The sequence below is a fragment of the Canariomyces notabilis genome (assembly GCF_033297395.1).
Source record: "Canariomyces notabilis strain CBS 508.74 unplaced genomic scaffold N656scaffold_36, whole genome shotgun sequence".
Lineage (NCBI taxonomy): Eukaryota > Fungi > Ascomycota > Sordariomycetes > Sordariales > Chaetomiaceae > Canariomyces > Canariomyces notabilis.
The window spans coordinates 115,252-136,691 of NW_027041858.1; the positions used below are offsets into that span (position 1 = coordinate 115,252).

General features: G+C 54.9%; 9 protein-coding genes across 9 annotated transcripts in view; 5 read left to right on the forward strand and 4 right to left on the reverse strand.

Moving 5' to 3' along the window:
* N656DRAFT_772175 (uncharacterized protein) overlaps positions 1-496 on the forward strand; it is a gene marked incomplete at both ends in the record, with an annotated part of 2,794 nt that extends 2,298 nt beyond the window's left edge. Inside the window, one exon of the mRNA XM_064813908.1 lies at positions 111-496. Coding sequence (XP_064665524.1) covers positions 111-496 — 386 coding nt within the window. The remainder of the gene's footprint in view (positions 1-110) is intronic.
* Positions 497-1,315: 819 nt separating this feature from the next.
* N656DRAFT_718999 (Rcd1-domain-containing protein) lies at positions 1,316-2,576 on the forward strand (the record flags this gene model as incomplete). The annotated part of the gene is made up of 4 exons (XM_064812327.1): positions 1,316-1,670; positions 1,736-1,891; positions 1,948-2,323; positions 2,393-2,576. 4 exons carry the CDS (start codon positions 1,316-1,318, stop codon positions 2,574-2,576), a joined length of 1,071 nt encoding a protein of 356 aa, XP_064665525.1.
* On the reverse strand, positions 2,358-3,490 carry N656DRAFT_456476 (uncharacterized protein). The gene has a single exon (XM_064809705.1). The coding sequence runs from the start codon at positions 3,404-3,406 to the stop codon at positions 2,804-2,806; it is 603 nt and encodes a 200-aa protein (XP_064665526.1). The 5' UTR covers positions 3,407-3,490; the 3' UTR covers positions 2,358-2,803.
* Positions 3,491-4,469: 979 nt separating this feature from the next.
* On the reverse strand, positions 4,470-5,623 carry N656DRAFT_818104 (uncharacterized protein). The gene has a single exon (XM_064818401.1). The coding sequence runs from the start codon at positions 5,166-5,168 to the stop codon at positions 4,617-4,619; it is 552 nt and encodes a 183-aa protein (XP_064665527.1). The 5' UTR covers positions 5,169-5,623; the 3' UTR covers positions 4,470-4,616.
* A 1,363-nt stretch (positions 5,624-6,986) lies between these two features.
* Positions 6,987-9,342, forward strand: N656DRAFT_719087 (Neutral/alkaline nonlysosomal ceramidase; the record flags this gene model as incomplete). The annotated part of the gene is made up of 3 exons (XM_064812336.1): positions 6,987-7,580; positions 7,638-8,168; positions 8,224-9,342. The coding sequence occupies 3 exons, from the start codon at positions 6,987-6,989 to the stop codon at positions 9,340-9,342; spliced, it is 2,244 nt and encodes a 747-aa protein (XP_064665528.1).
* Positions 9,343-9,451: 109 nt separating this feature from the next.
* N656DRAFT_456577 (carbohydrate esterase family 9 protein) lies at positions 9,452-11,329 on the reverse strand. The gene is made up of 3 exons (XM_064809706.1): positions 10,782-11,329; positions 9,922-10,727; positions 9,452-9,840 (listed from the first exon to the last, which is right to left on the reverse strand). Exons 1-3 carry the CDS (start codon positions 11,160-11,162, stop codon positions 9,561-9,563), a joined length of 1,467 nt encoding a protein of 488 aa, XP_064665529.1. The 5' UTR covers positions 11,163-11,329; the 3' UTR covers positions 9,452-9,560.
* A 652-nt stretch (positions 11,330-11,981) lies between these two features.
* N656DRAFT_784727 (glycoside hydrolase family 3 protein) lies at positions 11,982-15,922 on the forward strand. Its single transcript, XM_064816238.1, has 5 exons — positions 11,982-12,277; positions 12,516-12,634; positions 12,698-13,978; positions 14,034-15,361; positions 15,426-15,922. Exons 1-5 carry the CDS (start codon positions 12,228-12,230, stop codon positions 15,441-15,443), a joined length of 2,796 nt encoding a protein of 931 aa, XP_064665530.1. The 5' UTR covers positions 11,982-12,227; the 3' UTR covers positions 15,444-15,922.
* Positions 15,923-16,451: 529 nt separating this feature from the next.
* On the forward strand, positions 16,452-18,392 carry N656DRAFT_772181 (p53-like transcription factor; the record flags this gene model as incomplete). Its single annotated transcript, XM_064813909.1, has 4 exons — positions 16,452-16,576; positions 16,625-17,642; positions 17,696-18,186; positions 18,275-18,392. The coding sequence occupies 4 exons, from the start codon at positions 16,452-16,454 to the stop codon at positions 18,390-18,392; spliced, it is 1,752 nt and encodes a 583-aa protein (XP_064665531.1).
* A 763-nt stretch (positions 18,393-19,155) lies between these two features.
* Positions 19,156-20,947, reverse strand: N656DRAFT_719102 (actin-like ATPase domain-containing protein; the record flags this gene model as incomplete). Its single annotated transcript, XM_064812337.1, has 3 exons — positions 19,156-19,651; positions 19,716-20,288; positions 20,340-20,947. The coding sequence occupies 3 exons, from the start codon at positions 20,945-20,947 to the stop codon at positions 19,156-19,158; spliced, it is 1,677 nt and encodes a 558-aa protein (XP_064665532.1).
* Positions 20,948-21,440: the final 493 nt, after the last annotated feature.

Genomic DNA, 21,440 nt, shown 5'->3' on the forward strand with positions numbered 1-21,440 from the left:
GTCAACCACAACAACAGAGCCAGACGAGTCAGAAACAACTGAACCTCCTTGTGATGCGTGTGAGAGTTCTGCGGTCTCTGACATTGTCAGCCCGACAAGTACAACGGCAGATGAATCGACGACAACGACGGAACCGGACGAGTCAGAGACAACAGAACCTCCTTGTGATACGTGCGAGAGTTCTGGGTCCTCTGACATCGTCGGCCCGACAAGCACGGGCGCAGAGGAGTTGACAACAACAACAGAGCCAGACGAGTCAGAGACAACAACTCCTCCTGCTAGCTTGACTGCAACTTCCAGAGAGATCAGCACTACTATCACCAAACTCACTACCCTCCGCCCTGTTCCACACAACTCTACAAGCATAGGGACGGGCACTGGTGGAATTCGGCCCACCACCACGATCCCCATTGTAGAGGCCGGTGGGGTCAGGGACACCCCATCACGGGCCCTCGCATTGGGAGGCACAATTCTCATTCTCTTTGTGTTCTTGTGATAGATAAAAATAACCGGAGCAGCATGGATTGGCATTGGCGTTGAGGACGGACCCGGTAAACTTGGATAAAACAAGGCATTAGAATCTAAATAGATATCCTGGGGCCGGGCAGGTTAGTGCCCTGTTGGTTGGGTTAAGGCGTTCGGATCAGGGCGGTTATGATTGTAACATTATCTTCTATCTGGCTCAGCCTTCTGTATAACTTAGTCTTTGGATGAATTACGTTTTGTTCCTTTTTGGTCATTTCTTGGTTGCAGTGGGATGTTGAAACGAAGAACAATGTGAACGGCCTTGCCGGGAGTTTTCTCTCTCTTCGCATTTATCTTTCTGTCCAGTTGCCGCCCAATCAGGCTCGATGGGGAACTGGGCTGCCCGGGTCCTCCCTTGCCCACCCCACACCTGGCCCGTGCGTGCCCGCCTAAAGCCGCGATTCGCCATTCTTGAGAATCGGCTGCAGGCCCGGGCTGCGGCTCCCGCTTTAAGAATAGATGGACGTTCTCTTTCACGGTTTCACCTCCAACATCGTCGACACTGTTATGTATGGAGTAGGACTCGCGTCTTCCAGTTTTCGGCACGCCACCACTTCAAACGCACAATTGTTTCCTCGAAGCGGTTGCATATAATACGAACTGAACTATATGATTCATCCCTTCCGCTCATGACGCTCAGCCCGAGACTGCCGCACCTTCCTGTTACCGGCGACAGATAACAAAACTTGTACCTTCCGACCCGCTCACCCCTCGCCGTCCCCCGCCCTCCGGTCAGACCGCCCATAGCGCCCATACCCTCTTCTCGAGCCACCAGCGACCTGCCGCAAAGATGATGCCAAATCCACACGTATATTCCCATCATCAATATCCCCAGGCCGACTCGGCCTGGATGCATCAGCAGCCATCGCACTCGCACCACACCCAGGCTGCGGCCGTCGCCGCCAACGTCGCTCAGCAGCAGCACTATAATCGCATCGCAGGTGCCCACAACAGCGTCGGCCCTCTGACCCAGGCCCACGGCCAGGACAATGCCCTCGAGTCGTCCGTGTCCGAAGACAATCGGCGCACGCTGCAATACATTGCCGATCTCTTGAACGAGAACACGCGCGAGGGTGCCTTGCTGGAGCTCAGCAAAAAGAGGGAGCAGGTTCCTGAACTCGCTTTGATTCTGTGGCACTCGTTCGGTAGGACATCCCCACATTGTGTTCCCGCAGTTTCGCACGTCGTTTGTGCTGACTATGCGCTCTAGGGGTCATGACGTCGCTGCTTCAAGAGATTATCAGTGTCTACACGCTCCTTAGCCCATCACAGCTCACTGCCGCTGCCTCTAACAGAGTTTGTAATGCGTTGGCTCTCCTCCAGTGCGTGGCATCGCACAACGAGACCCGGGGGCTTTTCTTAAACGGTGACACGTCCTTGAGGTTCCCATCCCACGGCAACACCAGCTGACCTGCTTGATAGCACACATTCCACTCTTTCTCTACCCTTTCCTCAACACGACGTCAAAGTCGCGGCCCTTTGAATATCTCCGGCTTACGTCGCTTGGAGTAATCGGGGCCCTGGTCAAAAATGACTCGTCCGAGGTCATCAACTTCCTCCTTACGACCGAGATTATCCCTTTGTGCCTCCGGATTATGGAAACCGGGTCCGAACTCAGCAAAACAGTGGCCATCTTCATCGTCCAAAAGATCCTGCTCGACGATAATGGTCTCAACTACATTTGCGCCACCTATGAGCGCTTCTATGCTGTGGGTACGGTCCTCAGCAATATGGTCGCCCAGCTGGTGGAGCAGCAGACCGCGAGGCTGCTGAAGCATGTGGTTCGGTGCTTCCTGAGGTAAGGCCTGGTCTTCCTATTCTCTTCATATGCGCTTTGGCATTAACCCTCGTTCTCCAAAAAATCCAGACTCAGCGACAACGCCCGCGCTCGCGAGGCATTACGGCAATGCCTGCCGGAACCGCTGCGCGACCATACGTTCCAGTCTGTGCTCCGCGACGACGCTGCGACGAAACGCTGCCTCGCGCAGCTGCTCATCAACCTGTCGGATAACGTGGTTGAACCCACCGCCGTCGGCCAGCTTGGGATTTAGGCGATACCAGAAACCAGCAAACGCAATTGTTCAACAGTGACGCCGGACGAACGAGGACGAAGGACGCTGGAAGCCGCAAGACGGAGAAAACGCAGGTTGAATCCGGCCTCCTATGAAGCCGTTTACGGCCCAGCGCCAATGTTTAGCCTCGCTGAGCGACCAGCGGCGATCGTTGAGAGAGGGTACGGAAGCTAGTGCTGCCGCCGGCACGTGCTGGGCGCGGCTTGTTATCCTATATTCAAGGCCGTATCTTCAACGAAGAGGGTGAAAGATCGAAGGAGATGGTAGGGGAGAATATAGGTCGAAACAGCGTTTGAACGACATCGACTTGGCCACTGGGCTGGTACATAATGGTTTTGGAGGGGGGAAGAAGTGGAATTATGACGGGGACTGGGAAAGGAAAAGGCTCTTCTCTTTTCTAATATCCTTTGGATTTTGGGCAGAGGGACATGTTGCAAGAAGGGAGGATGAGTGCTAAAGGGGGGTCTCAAAAGTTTCAACCGGAAAGGGGAGGATGGGAGGGTGGAAAATACCACGTGCTGGAAATATCTATTGCAAGCGGGATGGGCGTTTCTGGGCGTTCGTTTTGGCCTTTTATACTTTTCTTCCTTCTTTCTGTGCTTCTGCATGTCGTTTCCCTTCCCTTTTCCCTCTTCTAAGTCTGTCCTGGAATGTGTAGGTGTGTGGGAGGTTCCTTGGGGGATGCGAGGCATGGCATTAAGCATAGCATAAGGCTGGGACGGTTCCGCTTTCTGGTTTGTTTTCTTCGCTCCACCGGCGTGCACTTTCGTTTCTGATACAGCCCTATACCATACCATAACACAAGGCATTAGAGATGGCGGGAGCAATGGTGCGAGATATGGAGACTGGCTTGGTTTTCTCTGTTTGCTGTCTTGTCTGATTGTCCTATTGTTGTATGATGTATGGATATCCAATGTACGGTAGATATAAGATAGTGAGCTAGGCTAGGTAGGTGAGGCAGCGACCGCAGAAGTGAGATTAGCAAGCAGCATTTTGAGAGCAGGAGTCACTTTCAGCTGCTTCACTGGACTTAATTTGTACTAGGTCTGCAAAGACAGATACTCCGTAATGGATCTGATGATTTCCAGATGTTCGCAGACCCGGGTGTTCAATATACATACATACCCAAGGTTCCTGAGAAACCACAACAAGGTTAAGGATGGAACGCCCCTGCCCGCGGCCCCAGGGAATTTGTTCCGTTGCTATATGGCCATGGATCATAGTATACAGTAATAATGCGACGTGTTGTGAATGAGTCGGAGCGAAACGTCGTTGACAGCATGCAACGGACTGCCACTGAAATGTCCCAATATAAAGGATAGCACTGGAGTGTTCTGTCACATACGACCATACCTACAGTCCCCCCCTTGTTTGTTCGTTACATAGCGCCTGACTTCAAGACCAGGGTGAGCCCTAAGTTTTCAATTTCAACATCAAAACGGCCAGTTTTTCCACGGAAAAACGACTCTGAAAAGAATAGTCTCCTTGAGTAATGCTAGACACTCTTCTTTCTTGTATAGAATCAACTGTTCTGGCTGCTGAGAAGCATTTCTCTGATTTTTGGACAAGAACCCCTGTCGAGAGTCCTGCGCTAACAATGAAACAAACAAGGGGTGAACTGTACTGGCTGAGAGACTGGTGGGACTGGCTAACTCGTGATCCCGCATCTACATAAGTGGGGCTCTTTGTGGGGTTGTGTATCTGTAGGGTGGTGCCAATCGCCATTGCGCGCCTGGCGATATCGAAGACAAGATCCGAATCGTCCAGGCTGCTGCTCTTCGACAAGTCGGGGCAGCTTTTTACACAACAAGATAGTGGGGATATCTAGCTCTTCCAGCTCGATGATGTTTTTTCGCCTTTCGGTTAACGGATACGGGTCGCTGTTGCGAGAGATTGACGACAACGCAACAAGGCTTCACAGGCCGCCGATCTCCGTTTCCTCCTGCGTTCAAGTCGACTTTTCATTTTTCCACTTTTCCGAGTTCTTACTGATAGAACTATACTATTATAAACTAACAACTAACTAGGAAAGCTGTTCACTGTCGAGGGTATAATTACTTCGGACAGGAAGCTGGAGTACATGGCGTCAACTAGGTTGATATTTCCGTGAGCTCCAGGCTGAGTTCCATGCTGCCTCGCCTTCCTCCATGGAGGCGTCTTGAACCTCACAGTACTGCCGCGGTGTAACAACCTAGCCTGTCTTTTCACACCGTCGCGTGCGATATGGCCATTACCACCGCAGACTCGACAGGCAACCGGAATACTAGAGGTACCTGCGTGTAAGCCTTCGTCATCTCGAAAAGTGCCATTGACCTTGGCGAGAGCGCGAAGCTGTTCCTGCTTCCTGGTGTTAGCGTGATCGGGGGTGGTAATCGCCATTTCAATGGTCTCCTTCAGTAGCGATTTGGCATTGTCGACTTTGGCCTGGCTGTCTGCCGTGATGAGACAGTGGAGAGGCTCGTTCATGTCGTCCATGTCGCGGAGCTTGCTGTTTGCTCTCCCACGGCCCTCCTTGACAGAGCCTTTGCCGCGTAGCGCGATCGTCGCGCCGGAAGCTGTAGCCGTTTCCATTAGACTGCGACCACGGGGGCCGAGAATCTGCCCGATGAAATTGACTTCAGGGAAGTCCTTGACGGGGATGTATAGTTTCTCCGTTATTCTCGAAGGAGTCGTCGTATATCGGAAGCCGGCAGGGGGTGGTAGTTCGGTATAACCTGTACTGCTTGGCTAATTAATGACTGGCGCTCCGCTAGGAGGCTCCCCCGGTAGCGCTGGTAGCGCGTATTAACTCGTCGACCGGACATGTCATATTCCGGTGTCGGGGATGTTGACCTGCGTATCGGATCAGCAGGAACAATATCATCCAGCTCCAACTTTTGGGTGATCTCGGGGATGCGCACATGAAGAGCATAGGCCTCAACCTGCTCAGCCGTCATCGGAGCTTCGATCGCAAGCTTGAGGCTGGCAAGGGCAGGAGCGGTGAAGGTACTTCGGGGTCCCCATCGGGACTGACGAGGACTCGGAGCTGCTGTTGGTGCCATTTCTCCTAATGACGCGTGGTGAGGGTCAGGCGCACGGAAGTGATATGTTATGCGACGGATTGTTAAAAGGCGATACCGAGTTGTACAAGGGTGAGGTGGATCGATAGTTGTGATGGAATGAACTGGGTCAGAGTTGGCAGGTTGGAGGTGCTGCGTTGTTCAATCTCTGGGTTTTGGGAACAGATTCAAACCAAAACGGGAACGAGTCCTCTTTATACCATGACCGGCCGAATGGCCAATTTTAGGTTTGATGTACCTAAGTACCATAGCGCGCCAGGGGCGTTTCCAAAACGAACTGGCCAAAACGACGGCCTCGAAATCTAGAACGACGGTCTCTATACAGAAGGACCAGGAAGTTGAGGAAATTGACACCCATACCTACCAATTATCCGATAACCTAGAATCGACACCATCAAGAACAGAAGGTGATAACCTTGATTCATGGCGTGGCCTCCTGACCCGGTTGCTCGCAAGAGCTAATGCATCGACCACTCCGCCGCGATCAGGGCACAAGGCAAGACTGGAGCAAACAGCCCAATCAGGCTGTCGTGTGACCCTCCCCTAACGCCCAAAATTCCCAGGACGTCCTTCCAGCTTTTTCGTAGGCTCTTTCCTTATGAAGTACATACACTAGGGAAGATATGCCCATTTCCCGTGCAACTTGGACCCTTCTCCAATGGGCGATGGCTATCGGGATGTTCGCAACTTCGATACAGGATTTCCCGTCGAATGGCGGCAACAATCCCTTCAATCCAGCCGCTAGTGGTTTTCGAGCAGAACGAACATCTGCCTTTTCATTGGCCTGCGGTTATATAACCGGCTTCGAAGGAGCATGGACAGGATGCGCCGACCCAAGTTGACATGGCCAAATGTCCAGCAACCTGGGCAACTGGTCCCCTTAAGCAGCAGCGGGAGACTCCCGTTCCCAATGCAAGGGTGACAGACAGGCCTGCCGACGTCATGATGGCAGGTGCCTGCTTGCCAACTTGGCCACGCGGAAGCTGAGACCCTTCCCTGGTGAGCCGCGTCGCGTTACATCCTGCCAGTCATAAGAGGAAACGTCGTCCGGTTATCAAGGCACACTTCCTGCTCGTTCTGGCTGCCGCTTCAAGCTTTCTCTTGGTCCTCTCAGCCGCCAAACCACCTTCGGGGAAAGCTAGCCAACGGTGCTTCAAGCCCAGGTCGGGTTTGAGTGCAACCCGGCAGTCGGGACACTTATAAAAGACTTGATTTTCTCGGTGAGGGGCTTTAAAGCCCCCTCGTTCCACCCCTCTGCCGGCTAGGGTTAGACAGGGCTAAGATGCCTCTTCAACAGCACCGTGGCGGTCTGCCAGGCTCGAGGAGAGCGATGATGGCCTTAGTCTCCGTCGTCTCCCTTTTCCTTCTTGCGTTCTTCGCCCTTGGGCAGCTAGGGTCCATCCAATCACCGGGCAGGTTTACCGCAACCTTCGAGAGACCCGAACATGAAGAAAACTTGCTCCTTTCAAAGGCTAGAGGTGCTGCGGCCGGCGACAAGTATCTGATCGGAGTTGGCAAGGCCGACATCACTGGGCCAGTGGTCGAGATCAACTTTGCCGGCTATGCCAATACCGAGCAAAAAGGCACCGGAGTCCGGCAACGCATCTACTCGCGAGCCTTCATCATTGGTGAAGTGGATAACCCAACCAATCGGTTTGTTTATCTCGTTCTCGACACTCAATCAGGCGATACCGCGGTCCGAAACGGTATCCTCGAGGGTGTGGCGGCGCTTGGGTCCGGCTATTCCATGTACGGGAGATCAAATGTTGCCGTAACAGGCACACATTCGCACAGCGGGCCGGGAGGGTGGTTCAACTATCTCTTACCGCAGATTACCAGCTTCGGCTTCGACCGACAGGGCTACCAGGCGATTGTGGATGGCGCTGTGCTGTCGATAAAGAGGGCGCACGAGTCGCTCCAGGAGGTGGGACTTGACGCGCCCTATTCTAGGAGCATTTCTATTTACTGACCACCCTCCCAGGGCTATCTGGACTTCGCTACCACAAGGATTTCAGACGCCAACATAAACCGTAGCCTATATGCCTACCTCGCTAACCCTGAGTCAGAGAGAGCACAATACGCTGACGACGTCGACAAGACCATGACTCTTCTGAGGTTCAAGAGAGCATCTGACGGGAAGGATATTGGCGCATTGACTTGGTTCCCCGTCCACCCAACCTCCATGCTTGGGAACAACACTCATGTTACCGGCGATAATAAGGGTCTGGCGGCTTATTTCTTTGAGAAATCGGTCAGAGGAAGCGATGGAGCTGCCGATGGCTTTGTGGCCGGCTTTTCCCAAGCAAACGTGGGCGACACGTCTCCAAACACCCTAGGAGCGTGGTGCGATGATGGATCTGGCCAAATGTGCGATTTCCAGACCAGCACTTGCGGAGATGGCAAATCACAATCTTGCCACGGGCGAGGGCCACTATTTTACAAGCTCGACCTCGGCGTGTCAAGCTGCGTCGAAATCGCAAAGAGGCAGTTTACGGGAGCCAAGTCACTCTATGTAAGAAGTCCTAAAGCCGCCGTGGTTGCGATGAGACGACTCACAACTCTACTAGGACTCCCTGGATTCCCAGGCGACATCTGTTGTTGGTGCTTCGGTTAGATCGTTCCACTACTTCCAAGATATGCAGTACTACACATTCCCCTTGGACAACGGCACGCTGGTACAGACATGCCCGGCCGCCCTAGGGTATTCATTCGCTGCAGGGACCTCGGATTGGCCCGGTGCCTTTGACTTCACTCAGGGCGATTCAGGGGCTCCAAACAACCCACTATGGCAGGCAGTGTCAGGCCTTCTCCGGACACCAAGCGCCCAGCAGAAGAAATGTCAAGAGCCCAAACCCATCCTTCTTGATGTCGGCGAGATGAGCGTCCCGTATGCTTGGTCCCCGAATATTGTCGACGTCCAGACGATGCGTGTGGGCCAGTTCATCATCATCGTCTCACCGTCTGAAGCGAGCACCATGGCTGGCAGACGCTGGCGCAACGCCGTCAAGTCCGCTGCTACCGAGCTGTCCCTCACCGGGACTATAGAGCCTTATGTCGTCCTCGGTGGCCCCGCGAACTCGTATGCACACTACGTTACCACGCCCGAGGAGTTTCGTGTCCAACGGTACGAAGGCGCGAGTACTCTGTACGGCCAGTGGGAGCTGCCGGCCTACATTAATCTCACCCTGCGCGGCCTGCCCTACCTCGCTCCCACAGCATCCGGTAGCCCCCCGCCTGGGCCAACCCCGCCCGACAACCGTGAATCCAGCCTGAGCTTTATCACGGGCGTCGTCATGGACAACGCTCCCGCCGGGTCCAGCTTTGGCACCTGCACGCAACAGCCCGCCAGCTCATACGCCCGCGGCGCTGTAATCAACGCCACCTTTGTCGGCGCCAACCCCAGGAATAACCTCCGTTTGGAAGGCACTTTTGCGGCGGTCGAAAAACTTGGCAGTGACGGCCGGACCTGGACGAGGGTGTTGAGCGACGACGACTGGCGGCTGGTGTATACATGGACGAGGACAAATGGTCTGCTGGGATACAGCGAGGTTACCATCACGTGGGAAACGAATGAGGAGGAGGATGTAGCCGGGACATATCGTATCCGGTATTACGGGGATTCAAAACCCTTGATTGGAAGCGTTAGGGCTTTCGAAGGAGTTAGCAACACATTCACACTGAGCTGAGTGGGTATGCGACGGTTGGATATGAGGCACGTATAATTGTATTAGAGTAACATTCATTAATCATCATATATGCCATTTGCATAATCTAAGTTCTAATCTCATCGCATTGATCAAAATGGTTTCCGAGTTAAGCCCCAAGAGAGATACGAATGCCGGCGGACAATATTCAATCTACTATCGTAATCCAATCACACTGCTCTCACAAGATCCCGTCCTCTTCAAGCATTGCCTTTTTCATAGATTCTGGTCCCAAACTTCCATACCTCATCCACTACAAGACTCCTCCTGCCCCGGCAGGCCTCCTCGGACAGGATCACAAGATCCGCATCCGCGCCCGGCTCAAGACACCCCTTGACACCTTCCACGCCAAGCATGGCTGCCGGCGTGGCAGTAACAGCCTTGAGGGCCTGGGGGATGGTGACTCCGGACCAGTTGAGGAAATTGTTGACACACTCGATCAAGGTGATGGAGCTGATGTTTCGGAGGGAAGGGTCAGCACTCAACCAATCAATCTTGGATCCACGCAGCGAATGAGAACAGTAAGAGACAGAAAAGAAAAAAAAAAAGGCGGAAGCTCACCTCCCCGCGATAGTCCCCGTCCCCTCCAGCAGCAGCACATGGCCCTTCTTCACAATGAAGTGCTCCCCTTCGCCGTTGGTCCACTCGTACCGCCCATCGGGCAGGCCCACCATGTGCATCGAGTCCGTCACGAGTATGAAGCCGTCCGGGTGCGCGTTCCACGCGATGTTGATGGTGGCCGGGTGCAGGTGGATCCCGTCGGCGATGATGCCAAAGTAGGGCCGCCCCAGTTTCCCCCGCCTTTTGCTGCTACTACTACTGCCTCTGTCCTCATGGACGTTGTCGTCGACGTCATCCGTGTAGTCGTTGTCAGTGGCGGCGGCGGCGGCGGAGGCGGGCGCCACGCCCAGAACCCCGAAAATGCCCGGATCGCGGTGGTGCGACGGCCGCATCGCGTTGAACAGGTGCGTGATCATGGTCGCTCCCGCGGCGACGGCGGCAGAGGCTTCTTCGTAGCTCGCGTCCGAGTGGCCGATCGAGACGATGATGTCCCGAGCGGTAAGGGCGGGGATCAGGGCGGTCATGTTGCCCATTTCGGGCGCGGCGGTGATCATCTTGATGGGTATAGGAGGGGTGGTGGTGTCTCCTGACCCGGGTGCGGAAGAAGGAGAAGAAGAGGGGGTTAGGTTGGAGGCGCCGTACATGTCTTCGAGGTCGGAGAAGTCGGAGGCGGTGCGGAGGACGGCGGGATTGTGCACGCCGTTCTTGTTCGGGTTGAGGAAAGGCCCTTCGACGTGCGCCCCGAGCGACTCGGCGCCGTCCGAGGCGAAGCGCGCGGAGCCTGAGGGACCCAGGTAAGGGAGGACCTACGGTTGGTTGTGAGTACAGGGGTTGACGATGCTCGGCTGGTCTGGACTCACTTTCTGGTAAAGCTCGCTCGTTTGACTCGTTACAGTCGGGATGTAGGATGTGACGCCCGTCTGCGCGAGCTGCTTGTTTAACCTGCGGACTTGCTTGTTGTACTGCTCCATGTCGTCGGTAGCGGTAGAGAAGTTGAAGCCGAATGCGCCATTCAACTGACAATCAATGAAACCCGGCGACACAATACGGCCGCCGAGGTCGATACTCTCATCGGGGAAGGCGTGCTCATCATAGAAAGCCTCCTGACTGCTGATGATCTTACCCGTCGCGGAGTTGAGCCAAATGTCGTCCGAGACGAGGGCATCACCACGAAGCAGGCGGCAGTTGGTCAGCCTGGTGATGCCACTACGAGGAGGTGTTGAGAGCACGGCGGAAGGCATATCGCAAAGGGGACGTAGTTCTAGTAGGGTGGAGTTGCCACTAAGATAGCTCACAGCATCAAGTTGATATGGTTTTATGTAACAGAGGGGAAGGGCTCAAGCAACGCCTCGTGTCCTCAGCAGGTAGGTCGTCCGTATATCAGGGACAGTCGGATGAGAGTGAAAGCGCATTGTTCTATGCGAATATAGACCTGGAGGATCTGGAAAGCTCTACCTGAGCAATTTCATGCTGCCAAAGCCATACCTCGAATCCAGAGCTCGGCCCGCCGGATGTACCTATGGAACTTCCAGGTTGTGGTGAGAATCCACGTTCCAATGGAAGGGAACCCGTGGGCTCAACCGCAGGCCACATTCGTTGGAAGCGATAACGGGGTGTTGTGGTCCCTTCCTCTTGTGAGGTTCACCTGACATTCCAGGTGTCTTGTACCTGGCACATCATGCTTCCAACGTAGGTTTGGACGGAAGGTGTGGTCCAGGAGTCTTACAGCGAGCGCACTGTGACGAGAAGGTTCGCCCCACCAGCCCGTTACGCACTGCTGTGGCGGATCGAGCCTGGTACTGATGATTGACTTCCAGTGAATGTAAGGTAGTAGTGTAGACGGAAGGCAAGACATGAAGGCGGATCTCACACATATTTCCAATCGGACTCCATCATCATGGACTTTTTGAAGGTTGAGTGGGGATGTAACGTTGCTAAGGAGGTTCGGTTTTATCAATCAACAGTGTCCTACAGTACTTTACGTACGTTACAGTACTGTACCATACATGATACTGCTCAACCAGGCTAGCCTCAGGCCTTTTCCTAGCCCTTGTTTGTCTCTTCTACCATAACTTTGGGGTTTCCTGAACTGCAACCATGGTTGGTTAGCGAGTCTCTCGCTCAATCGCCCAAACCGCACCCACAACCTCCCCAATGCGGCTTGTTGGTAGTGCAGCAACACGTTGGCCAGCATACCTTATGGATAGGAGGAGCATTGTTACCTGAGCAAACGGGCATGTCGCCATAACGTGACAACTTCGCCAAATTCAAACAGTCTTGCCTTGAATTCCTAACGGCTGGCCAAAATGACCAAACTGGACGGTGACCTGGACCCACTATGGCAGGATCTCGACTGGTGCGTGCTATTCATCAGTTACTGTATTGACCATGATGTCCTCTCGCTTCCGACTGTATCTCTGCAAGTGAGATTGCTGGAATATTGTTGCGGAGCCGCTCCCGCGTCACTCCGCGGCCCCCTTCATGGCGAACATGGTGCGGTGCTTGTCGGCAATGGCAACTCTGCAATGACGGTCCAACCATGAGAGGCTCAGGTTCTGTTGTAGATTGATAGATCGCTAACAATTGCGAGACAGGGCCATTGGGCAGATGCTGCTCATGGGATGGGACGGCACCGAGGTCACCCCGCAGATCCGTCATCTCATCGAGGAGCATCACCTCGGATCCATCCTCTTGACCGCAAAGAACCTTAAATGTCGTCCCCTCTCCGTAGTATGACCAACTCTATGCACCCGCCGCTTGCTAACTTGTCATGTAGCCGCCCAGCAGACGGCAAAGCTGGTACAGGAGCTGCAGGCAATTGCCCGCCAGGCGGGCCATCCTCAGCCCCTGCTAATTGCCTTGGACCAAGAGAATGGTGGTGTCAATAGTCTCTTCGACGATGACTTCATTTGCCAGTTCCCTAGCTCCATGGGTCAGGCCGCCGCCGGGAACGCTGACCTCGCCTACCAGATCGCCAAAGCCACAGCAACAGAAGTCTCGGCCGTTGGCGTTAACCTGATCCTTGGGCCTGTCTTGGACGTTCTGACAAATGCTCGCTATCAGCCGCTCGGCGTCAGGGCCACCAGCGATGACCCCCAGGAGGTGTCACAGTATGGCATCGCCGCCATGAATGGGTATAAGGACGCTGGCGTGGCAACTTGCGGGAAGCATTTCCCGTCGTATGGGAACCTCGATTTCCTCGGCTCCAGCTTGGACATGCCCATCATAACACAGACCCTAGAGGAGCTCTCTCTGAGCTCCCTCGTCCCTTTTCGCAACGCCATTGCTACGGGAAAGCTGGACGCCATGTTTGTCGGCGGCTGCGGCATCAGCAACCCATCTATGAACGTCAATCATGCTTGCTTATCCGACCAGGTCGTCGACGACTTGCTCAGAAATGAGCTGGGTTTTCGAGGCGTGGCCATTTCCGAGTGCCTCGAAATGGAGGTCCTCCGAAACGAGATTGGCGTCAAAACTGGCACCGTCATGGCCGTTGAGGCTGGCGTCGATCTGGTGTTTCTCTGCCGCGCCTACGATGTTCAGCTCGAGGCTATCTCGGGTCTGAAGCTCGGGGTAGAAAACGGGCTGATAACCAAGGATCGTATATACACATCACTCAGGCGCGTCCTTCATATGAAGAACTCGTGCACTTCATGGGCCAAGGCATTAAACCCGCCAGGCATCTCGTTGTTGTCAAAGATCCATCCCAGTCATCGTGCGCTTTCGCTGAAGGCTTATGATGATTCCATAGCCGTGATAAGAGACAACGAGAAGCTGCTTCCGTTGACCGGGTGGATGCACCGGGAAGAGGAACTGCTCTTGCTAACACCCTTAGTGAAACCGCTTCCTGCCACCTCAATGACCAAGACACTTCTCGAGTCAAAGAACAAGTCCGATACCCCGCCTCTAGTGCATGACAGCCCATGGGTAGCACATCGCGATCGGGGGTCCATAATGAGCGGCGAAGGGGTGTTTAGGGAACTCGGAAGATCGCTTGCTCGCGCTCGCCATGGCAAGCTGCTACACACCTCGTACACTGCCAACGGTGTCCGACCAGGTCAGTCTCAATTACCAGGTTCGAATGATGAAGAAGGCTGCTAACTCCTTCGCAGTGCACGAGCATTTGATTAACCGCGCGTCGTGTATCATCCTTGTAACGGCCGATGCCAACCGAAACCTATATCAAGCTGGCTTCACCAAGCATGTCTCCATGATGTGTTCAATGTTGAGGGCCAACGGGCAACGAAAATCTTTGGTCGTGGTTGCTGTCAGTTCGCCTTACGACTTCGCCATGGATAAATCGATCGGGACCTATATCTGCACCTTTGATTTCACCGAGACGGCCATGTCAGCCCTGGTGCGCGTATTGACCGGCAGCGTCAAACCGCACGGAACTTTACCAGGTACACTGAGGAAGAGCAGAAAGGTGCTAAAGTCCAGACAACACTGGCTTGTCGAAGCCTACGACCGGGACCGAGATGCCAAGGGGTTGAGCGATCTCTTGCAGGCGCTCGCCCGAGCGTGCGCCCCTGCCAACCCGTTCCTACAGACAACCAATCCGCATACTTTCGAATTATCTGACCCGAACGTCGAGGAATCCCATTTTGTGGTGCGAAACAGCAGCACGCAGGCCCTGTACGGATTTTGCTCGACCTACTACATCGAAGGGACGGGTATCATCGGCGCCCTGTTCGTGGACCCTACTAAACGCAACGTATCAATAGGGAGATCACTGCAGCGCAGGGCCCTGCGCGGGCTTATCCAGAGGCGGGGCCTCAAGAAGCTGCAACTTGGCACATGTTTCCCGGGCGTCTTTCTAGGAATCCCCACAGAGGACAGCGTTGGTCTCAAGCAGTGGTTTGCCAACAGCGGGTGGGATCTGCAATTCCCCAAACGCCTGACGAACATGACGGTCGGTGTCTTGGGTAACTGGAGCGCCCCCGAGGGTCTCCTGCAGTCTATCCAGCGAGCCAACATCAGTTTCGATCTCATCCATGGGCTGGACAATGCCGAGAGCGTGCTCGATCATGTCGCGGCCCATTCAGACCCTGAGGTGTTAGAACTGTATAGATTTGCTCTGCAAGAGACGAAGACGTGCGGTGTCGTCCGGGCAAAGAACGCGATGGAGAGCTTGCTAGGAACGGTCATTATTTGCAGCCCGGGTAGCACGCTGGCGAATTTTATCCCCCCGTTGCAGACCCCAACTACTGATGAGCACGACCTCATCGGAGGCATCATCGCGCCAATCGTGCCTCCATCGACAGCGCAGGCAAATCTGGTACTTCAAGGGTTGGCGCTCATGGGGCTGAGGCAGAACAAGGCGCACAAGGCACTCAGGAGCGTCCTTAGCTGGGTAGAAGGCGAGGCACACGAGCCGTTGCTTGCCATGGGATTCGAGGTTCTCCACGCCTTTGAGCAGTTTACTAATTCTCCAGACAATGTGAGCAAAACCAAGCTGCCATGAATCGAGGTCGAGTACGGGTACATACTGACTGTTCTCTTAGTGGCGGGATCTTGCCTAGTTCTCATCTTTTTACGATGTGAGACTGGTGCCCGGATGAGAGAACCTCACATGAGATCCCTGGCTTCTCAGGGGCTCTCGAAGTCAACACCGTTTTCTGTGTGGCGTTGCACACTGTTTTTGGTAGTTTGTCTTCACCTACCACCATTCCCCCTTGTGACAAACAATACACAAGATTTGTATCATGTATCAGAGGCATGGTGGATGTGTTGTGCAAGTACGTATAAAACCTCTTGCATTGTCTACCAGGTAATTACATAACTCGAAGCTGTCGTGTGCTACGGCACCGCGGCTGGCGCTGGCAACCCTCTGATGAACAGAACCAAGCACCAAAGCGCTAAAAGTCCTGGTGCGGTGATGCTGCCAGGTTCCCCGCAATAATTACTTTGGTAGCGTTGCCAAGCGCCTCTAGTGGCACGTGGTCGGGAAAGGCCCAGAAGCCAGACAACCGACAGGATAAATATGGACAGGAGTTGCCAACGACCTCAGAAACTAGACAGAGCACCGCGTAATAAGCAAGGCGTCGCTGGATATGTCTGATAGTTCAGTGAGTTATCACAGACAATACATAGCAAACAAAACACAATTTAGCCTTCATTATCTTATCGCATTGGGTTCATCTCGTGAGTGTTACATGGCCGAAACTTGGCGGGAAGGGCTCCAACGATAACCGGGGTAGGCAACCAGGCTCCCAGGGAAAGAAGGCACCTGAGAGGTGCGCTCGAAGTGGGTGGGCATTGAAGGCGACCAGTTGCATCGCAGTATCCCGGTTACCTACACAGTAACTAGCTCTTAGCGATGACCTCTCCGCCTCCACCTAACCCATTATCTCACCCCTCCCTAATCAGCCAGTAGTTTCCCGCTTCGCGCGAAGAATGCGGAATCGCGATTCTGCTGACCTGAAGCTTTTTGTTGCAAATGGCATGCGTGACAGATAACGATTGCCGTTGTCGCGCATGCGCAGTCTTATGAAACAAACTCACTAGAGCTCTATTCGAACGACGATGAGATGGCTAGTTTCGGTTCCATGCCGGCCTTATCGACCGGAGCCGCCCCGGGTTCAGATGCCGTGAGGCTGGATGCCTCGGGCATGGACGCATTCGATCCGAACATGGCTTTTGATGAGTCGCTCCTGTACGTCAACCACCCGAAAGACAATATTCTTTGACCGAGGTCTAATAGTTACCTCCCTGCAAGCGACCCCGTCCACGGGCTTCCAAATCTCCCCTACACTCCAACCGGCTACGAATTCGAGACTTTTGGCACTACCTTTGACGACCCCTTTTCATACCCGGCCCGAGGCTTTGACGGCACAACCATCGGTGCATTAGACGCCGACGCCTACAATGGCGAAGTCCTGTCCCCACAAGACCTCGACAACAAGCTCCTGGGCTTTGGCCCGCCCATTCCCGGCAAGGCCACGCTGATTGGTGAGGCTGGCCAGTTCGTCGAGCCAAACATGACGGGCGAGCTGTACGGCATGTTCTTCGTTGCCGAGGATGTCTTCGGCGCCGACCACAACACGGGCCGCCCGCTCGAGCTGACGTGCTATCGCCGAAACTTGTGGCAAATCTCGGGCCAAATCACGCTGCCGCGTCATGTGGCGCACTATGTGGACGACCAGGGACGGCAGGAGCCCGCTGTCGAGCTGGCGGCGTCCATCTCGGCGATCGAGAGTATCGAGGGCAAGGCCACCGAAATTATCACGATTCCGTGGAAGAGCAGTAATGCGGCGTTAGTGGCCGAAGAACCGAAGATGCCCAGCCCGCCGCCGATTGTGTCACTTGATCTGAGCAGCGGACAGGAGGTGGATGGTAGTCATGTGTCGGTGCCCGTGTCGTGGAAGAGATTGCAGTTCAAGCATGCCACGGCAAATAACGGCCGCCGAAAGGGCCTACAGCAGCACTACGTGGTGCAAATTAACCTGCTGGTGAAGACGAAGAATGGGGAGCACCTCAAGGTCGCCGAGATCCAGTCCGGGCCCGTCATCGTACGAGGCCGCAGCCCTAGAAATTTCGACGGCCGTAGGGACGTGCCCCTGTCGGGGGATAGAAGGGCGATGGAGAGAAGGGCAACTGACGGGTCCTACGGCCCTGCCGGAGGCAGCTCAAAGCAGCACCAGAATAGTCAGCACGCAAAGGAAGAGCGCCCGGAGACAGCACAGAACTCTCAACGCTATCATTCGGTGGGAAATGCCCAGGTTGGTTGTAGTCTGTGCTTTTAGACGCCATCAATGCTAACCACAGCTCGCAGACAAACTCCGAATGGTCAACGCCTCGCCCCTTCCCCACGCCCAGCCCGCAGCATCCAAGCAAGAAAATGGCCATTTCCTCTCCTAGTCTTCAACGCCCGCCAGTACCATCCTGGGGAGCGCTAGACAGCTCCTCTGTCGGCATGGGAAATAGTTTTGTCAACAATTACAATAACAACAGCAACAACAACATACACACACCAGCAGCCTCTGCCTCTTCTGCCGCCACCAGGTCCCAACGGAGCACCACTGCTCCCGCTGCACCCCAAACGCTCCCAATCAACCTCTCCCTATCTGAAGACGAACGTAGCCCAAATAGGTCCAACTCGGCCGATAGCGCGCAAAGCCCCCAGTTCACCAAGACCTCGGCGTCGCATTCTGCCAGCGGACAGCAAGGCCACGCAGCTTCGGGGTCTCAAAACGCTACTCTGACCAGCCCGCTGGAGCCGGCGGATATGTTGTACGAGTATTTCCCTCTTAGTTTGGACGATTGGTGAGTTATCTGTCCCCTTTCTGATCTGTGCGCCCGCTACGAAATCGAGAGGGAGTCTGTTTGCTAACGCCGTGCTTAATCTGCTTAGGATGCCCCCCGTGGACGCCATCTACCGCCCGCACGTGGTCCATCACATTGTTATCCCGCCCGAAGTCAAGGCGCAGCAGATGAGAAGCAAGACCAAAAGGTACTTTGCCGCCGAGTAATAGTGGCCATCTACCATATATAGAGTCCACGTGATGTGTATCAGGGCGAGGTATTGTACTCGAGGCGAAGGGGGTTTTACATGGCGTTTGGTAAGCAAAGTGGGAGCTTTTGGGGCTGGGTCCTGCCTGATGTTATTTCTGATTTTCTCCTGGGGTCGCAGGGCGGCTTGCTCCCTGTTCCCCCTTTCCTGCTGGTCATCATGAGGTGCACGCGACTCGTCCGGGAGTTGTCTGATCTTGAAGGAGTTAGCTTCAGTTCGCTTCTGCGGTGTGGGGAGAGCACAGGTGGGGCGAATTTACTGTATTGTACAAGACAAAGTTGGATGGATGTAGTTGGGTAAGGTTGCAGTGGAGGTACTTGGACGGTGGAAAGCGGATACCCCTAAAACAAACAAAGCCGTTTAACGACCTCTGATACCTAGAGGCTTCAGGGCCGAGAAGAGATGCCAGCTACCTTAGGTATTGTACAATACCTATGATACGGAGGCGCCTGACAAGCGAATTGTCACAAAGGGGGCATCTCGGTGATTCGCTTCTTCCTGCGCTACATACATGGAGTGACCTCATCCGTTCCCTGCCTACATCTTACTCTTCTATTTACTTCACCGTGTTGTAACCTGCGGTGATCAACAAGAGCTATAAACGCATCGCTAGTTGCTTAACATGAGTATTTTACGTTAAAATAGTCGTATTAACCATGGTCCTTAACCATGCCGCTACTTCCTTTCCCCCTTCCCATCCCGCGGTCCGATTAGGTACGTAGTTAATCCAGGCAAGCCAACGCCACCGCAGCCCCAAGCAGCGGGCTCTCCCTCGCCTCGACGAGCGCAATCACCCCTTCCGCGCCCCTTGCCACTGTCCCTTGGTCTTGGCCTTGGTCTTGACTCCTCCTCTCTTGGGAAATCGAAACTAGCTGGTCAATATAGCTCTGCAAATGGTCCCGGTAGCCCGGGTAGTTTTCGACGACGGAGCCGTTGTACGCCACCGTGGTCTTGGCGTCGGATAGGGCCAGTTCGGCTTCGGCGGCCGCCGCCGCAAAGGAGGGTGAAGAGGAGGCGTCCGTGATCAGCTCGCGCTCGGCCTCGGCCTTGAGCTCCCAGAGCGCAAACAGCGAGGCGGCCACGATGGCGGCGGAGCGGCGCGCAATGTACGACGCCAGGGCGCGCAAAAAGGCCAAGTCGGCTGTGGTCGGGGTCACGGTGCTCGGATGACGGGAGGTGAAGAGGGTGATGGAAGTTGATAGGGAGGAGGAAGAGTCGCTTTTTGAGCGTTAGTTGGTAAAGAAAAAAAGGGAGGGAAAGAGAAAGGGATGAGAAAACTTACGCTTCGATCAATGACAGGGTCTCGGTGTCGAGCGAGTAGGGCTTTTGGAGTGACGGTGGGACTGTCCCGCCAAATATCCCCGTGGTAGTGATAGCGTCGAGCAGGGCTAGCCGGCAGATCTCGCCGAGGTATAAGCCGCTAACAAGCTGCTCGAGGGGCTGGAAATCTGGCCGGGGATGTGCGGCCTTGAGCAGCTTGTCCCATCTGGTCAGCGGGAGGATGTCCTTGCCAAACATGCCCAGCTCCGTGTTGACAATGACGTGGCTCGCTTTTTCGTGCCAGCTGCTGGGCCGGTCACCGTACTTTGGTAGGTCGATGGTGCTGACGGGGAGGTGAGCCGCGATATTGACCCCTGTCCCGAGAATCAAGCCGAAGCGCGTTGAAGGGTTGGTGTAGGCCTTGGAAAGCAGGGTGGCGCTCGAGTCGTTGACAATGGCGCACAATTCGACATGAATCCCCTTTCTCCTGCATGCCAGGTTGATGATCTCTCCGAGGTCCTGCCCGACAAGCCCCTCGGCTGCGAGGAAGTCTTTGCCCATACCACAGAGTTTCCCGCCCTTGGAGGAGGTTTGCCTGGTCCTGTTAGCGGGACAGCAGCATATGGAGCAGGGAGAGGAGACGTACTCAATGGGGAAGCTCCAAGCCATGCCGATGATGAGGGGGTGGTCCGGACTGTGACCCTTCTCGCCGTCTTCGGCGACGGTTTCCCGTATCCTCTCGGCCATCCAGTCGAAGAAAGCGACTCCCCTTAGACTTCGAACATCACTGCTGATCTTGAACGAATCTATCCGAACAATGCTGGTTCGAAGGCCCTGTGATGCACGACCCGCCAGTTCTACCAGTGCGACTCGTAGCGTTGACCCGCCAACATCGAGGGCGAGATATTGGCCGGACTCGAGGCCAGTGGGTAGTTGGGAGTTGTAGGACGGCAGCATACAGTTCGGGTTTAACCGCAGGGCTTCCCGAAACTGGCGCTTTAGCTTCCGTGAGAGATCGCGCAGTCGGCTGGGCTCGACAGGCGCCAACAGCAGGTGCTCGGCATCGGCGAGGAAATCCGCGACTGGGCTGGCGGCGACCTTGGCTTGGCCGACATCTTGATGGTCGTGGTTGGGCTTGCTCTCGGTCCAGAACGCCAGCAGAATCCGGAGCAACGACCTGCCCCGGAGGAGCGACCTGAAGGCGGCTAAGAGAACATCCCGTAAAGAGGTCATGGCAGAAACGAATGGCTGCATGACACACGAGATGCGGATAAGCATACGGCGAGCAGTCCCTTTCTTAAAGTCATACGGAACAGGGAGAAGGGCGCTTGTCGAGGGAGGCACTGGACATTCCTGCTATACCATGGCCTGCCCTTGGTTGCGTCTAGCCTTTGGCTTGGTAGATCGGGACTGGGAGGCCCCGGCCAGCACTACGTTGAATACGCCAAGTAAACACACCACTACCGGGCCGCAAAAAGGCTGACACGGGAAAATGGAACCTGCGGGGTACCCGCTGGAGGCTGGGGGGAGGATAGGGACTCAGAGAGCTTGCGGGAACACGACGCGTAGGTACTGTAGAGGGAGGTTGCTGGTTGCTACAGGCAAGTCGTTAAAGTGCGAGTTTGCGGGGCGGCGGCGCAAAAGGGGTATTTTCTAAGACATGATACTGTAGCCCGATATTGCGGTTGTTGCGATATTGCGGCAGAGACATAGAGCAGCAGGAACCCGGAGGGCGAAAACCAATCGC

Coding starts and splice junctions, on each gene's coding strand:
- N656DRAFT_456476 (XM_064809705.1), bottom strand. CDS start 3,406: ATGCCTTGTGTTATGGTATGGTATAGGGCTGTATCAGAAACGAAAGTG.
- N656DRAFT_818104 (XM_064818401.1), bottom strand. CDS start 5,168: ATGGAAACGGCTACAGCTTCCGGCGCGACGATCGCGCTACGCGGCAAA.
- N656DRAFT_456577 (XM_064809706.1), bottom strand. CDS start 11,162: ATGCCTTCCGCCGTGCTCTCAACACCTCCTCGTAGTGGCATCACCAGG. Junction 10,728..10,781: donor CGAGCGAGCTTTACCAGAAA/GTGAGTCCAGAC, acceptor AACCAACCGTAG/GTCCTCCCTTACCTGGGTCC. Junction 9,841..9,921: donor ACGGGGACTATCGCGGGGAG/GTGAGCTTCCGC, acceptor TGATTGGTTGAG/TGCTGACCCTTCCCTCCGAA.
- N656DRAFT_784727 (XM_064816238.1), top strand. CDS start 12,228: ATGACCAAACTGGACGGTGACCTGGACCCACTATGGCAGGATCTCGAC. Junction 12,278..12,515: donor CTATGGCAGGATCTCGACTG/GTGCGTGCTATT, acceptor ATTGCGAGACAG/GGCCATTGGGCAGATGCTGC. Junction 13,979..14,033: donor TGCCAACGGTGTCCGACCAG/GTCAGTCTCAAT, acceptor ACTCCTTCGCAG/TGCACGAGCATTTGATTAAC.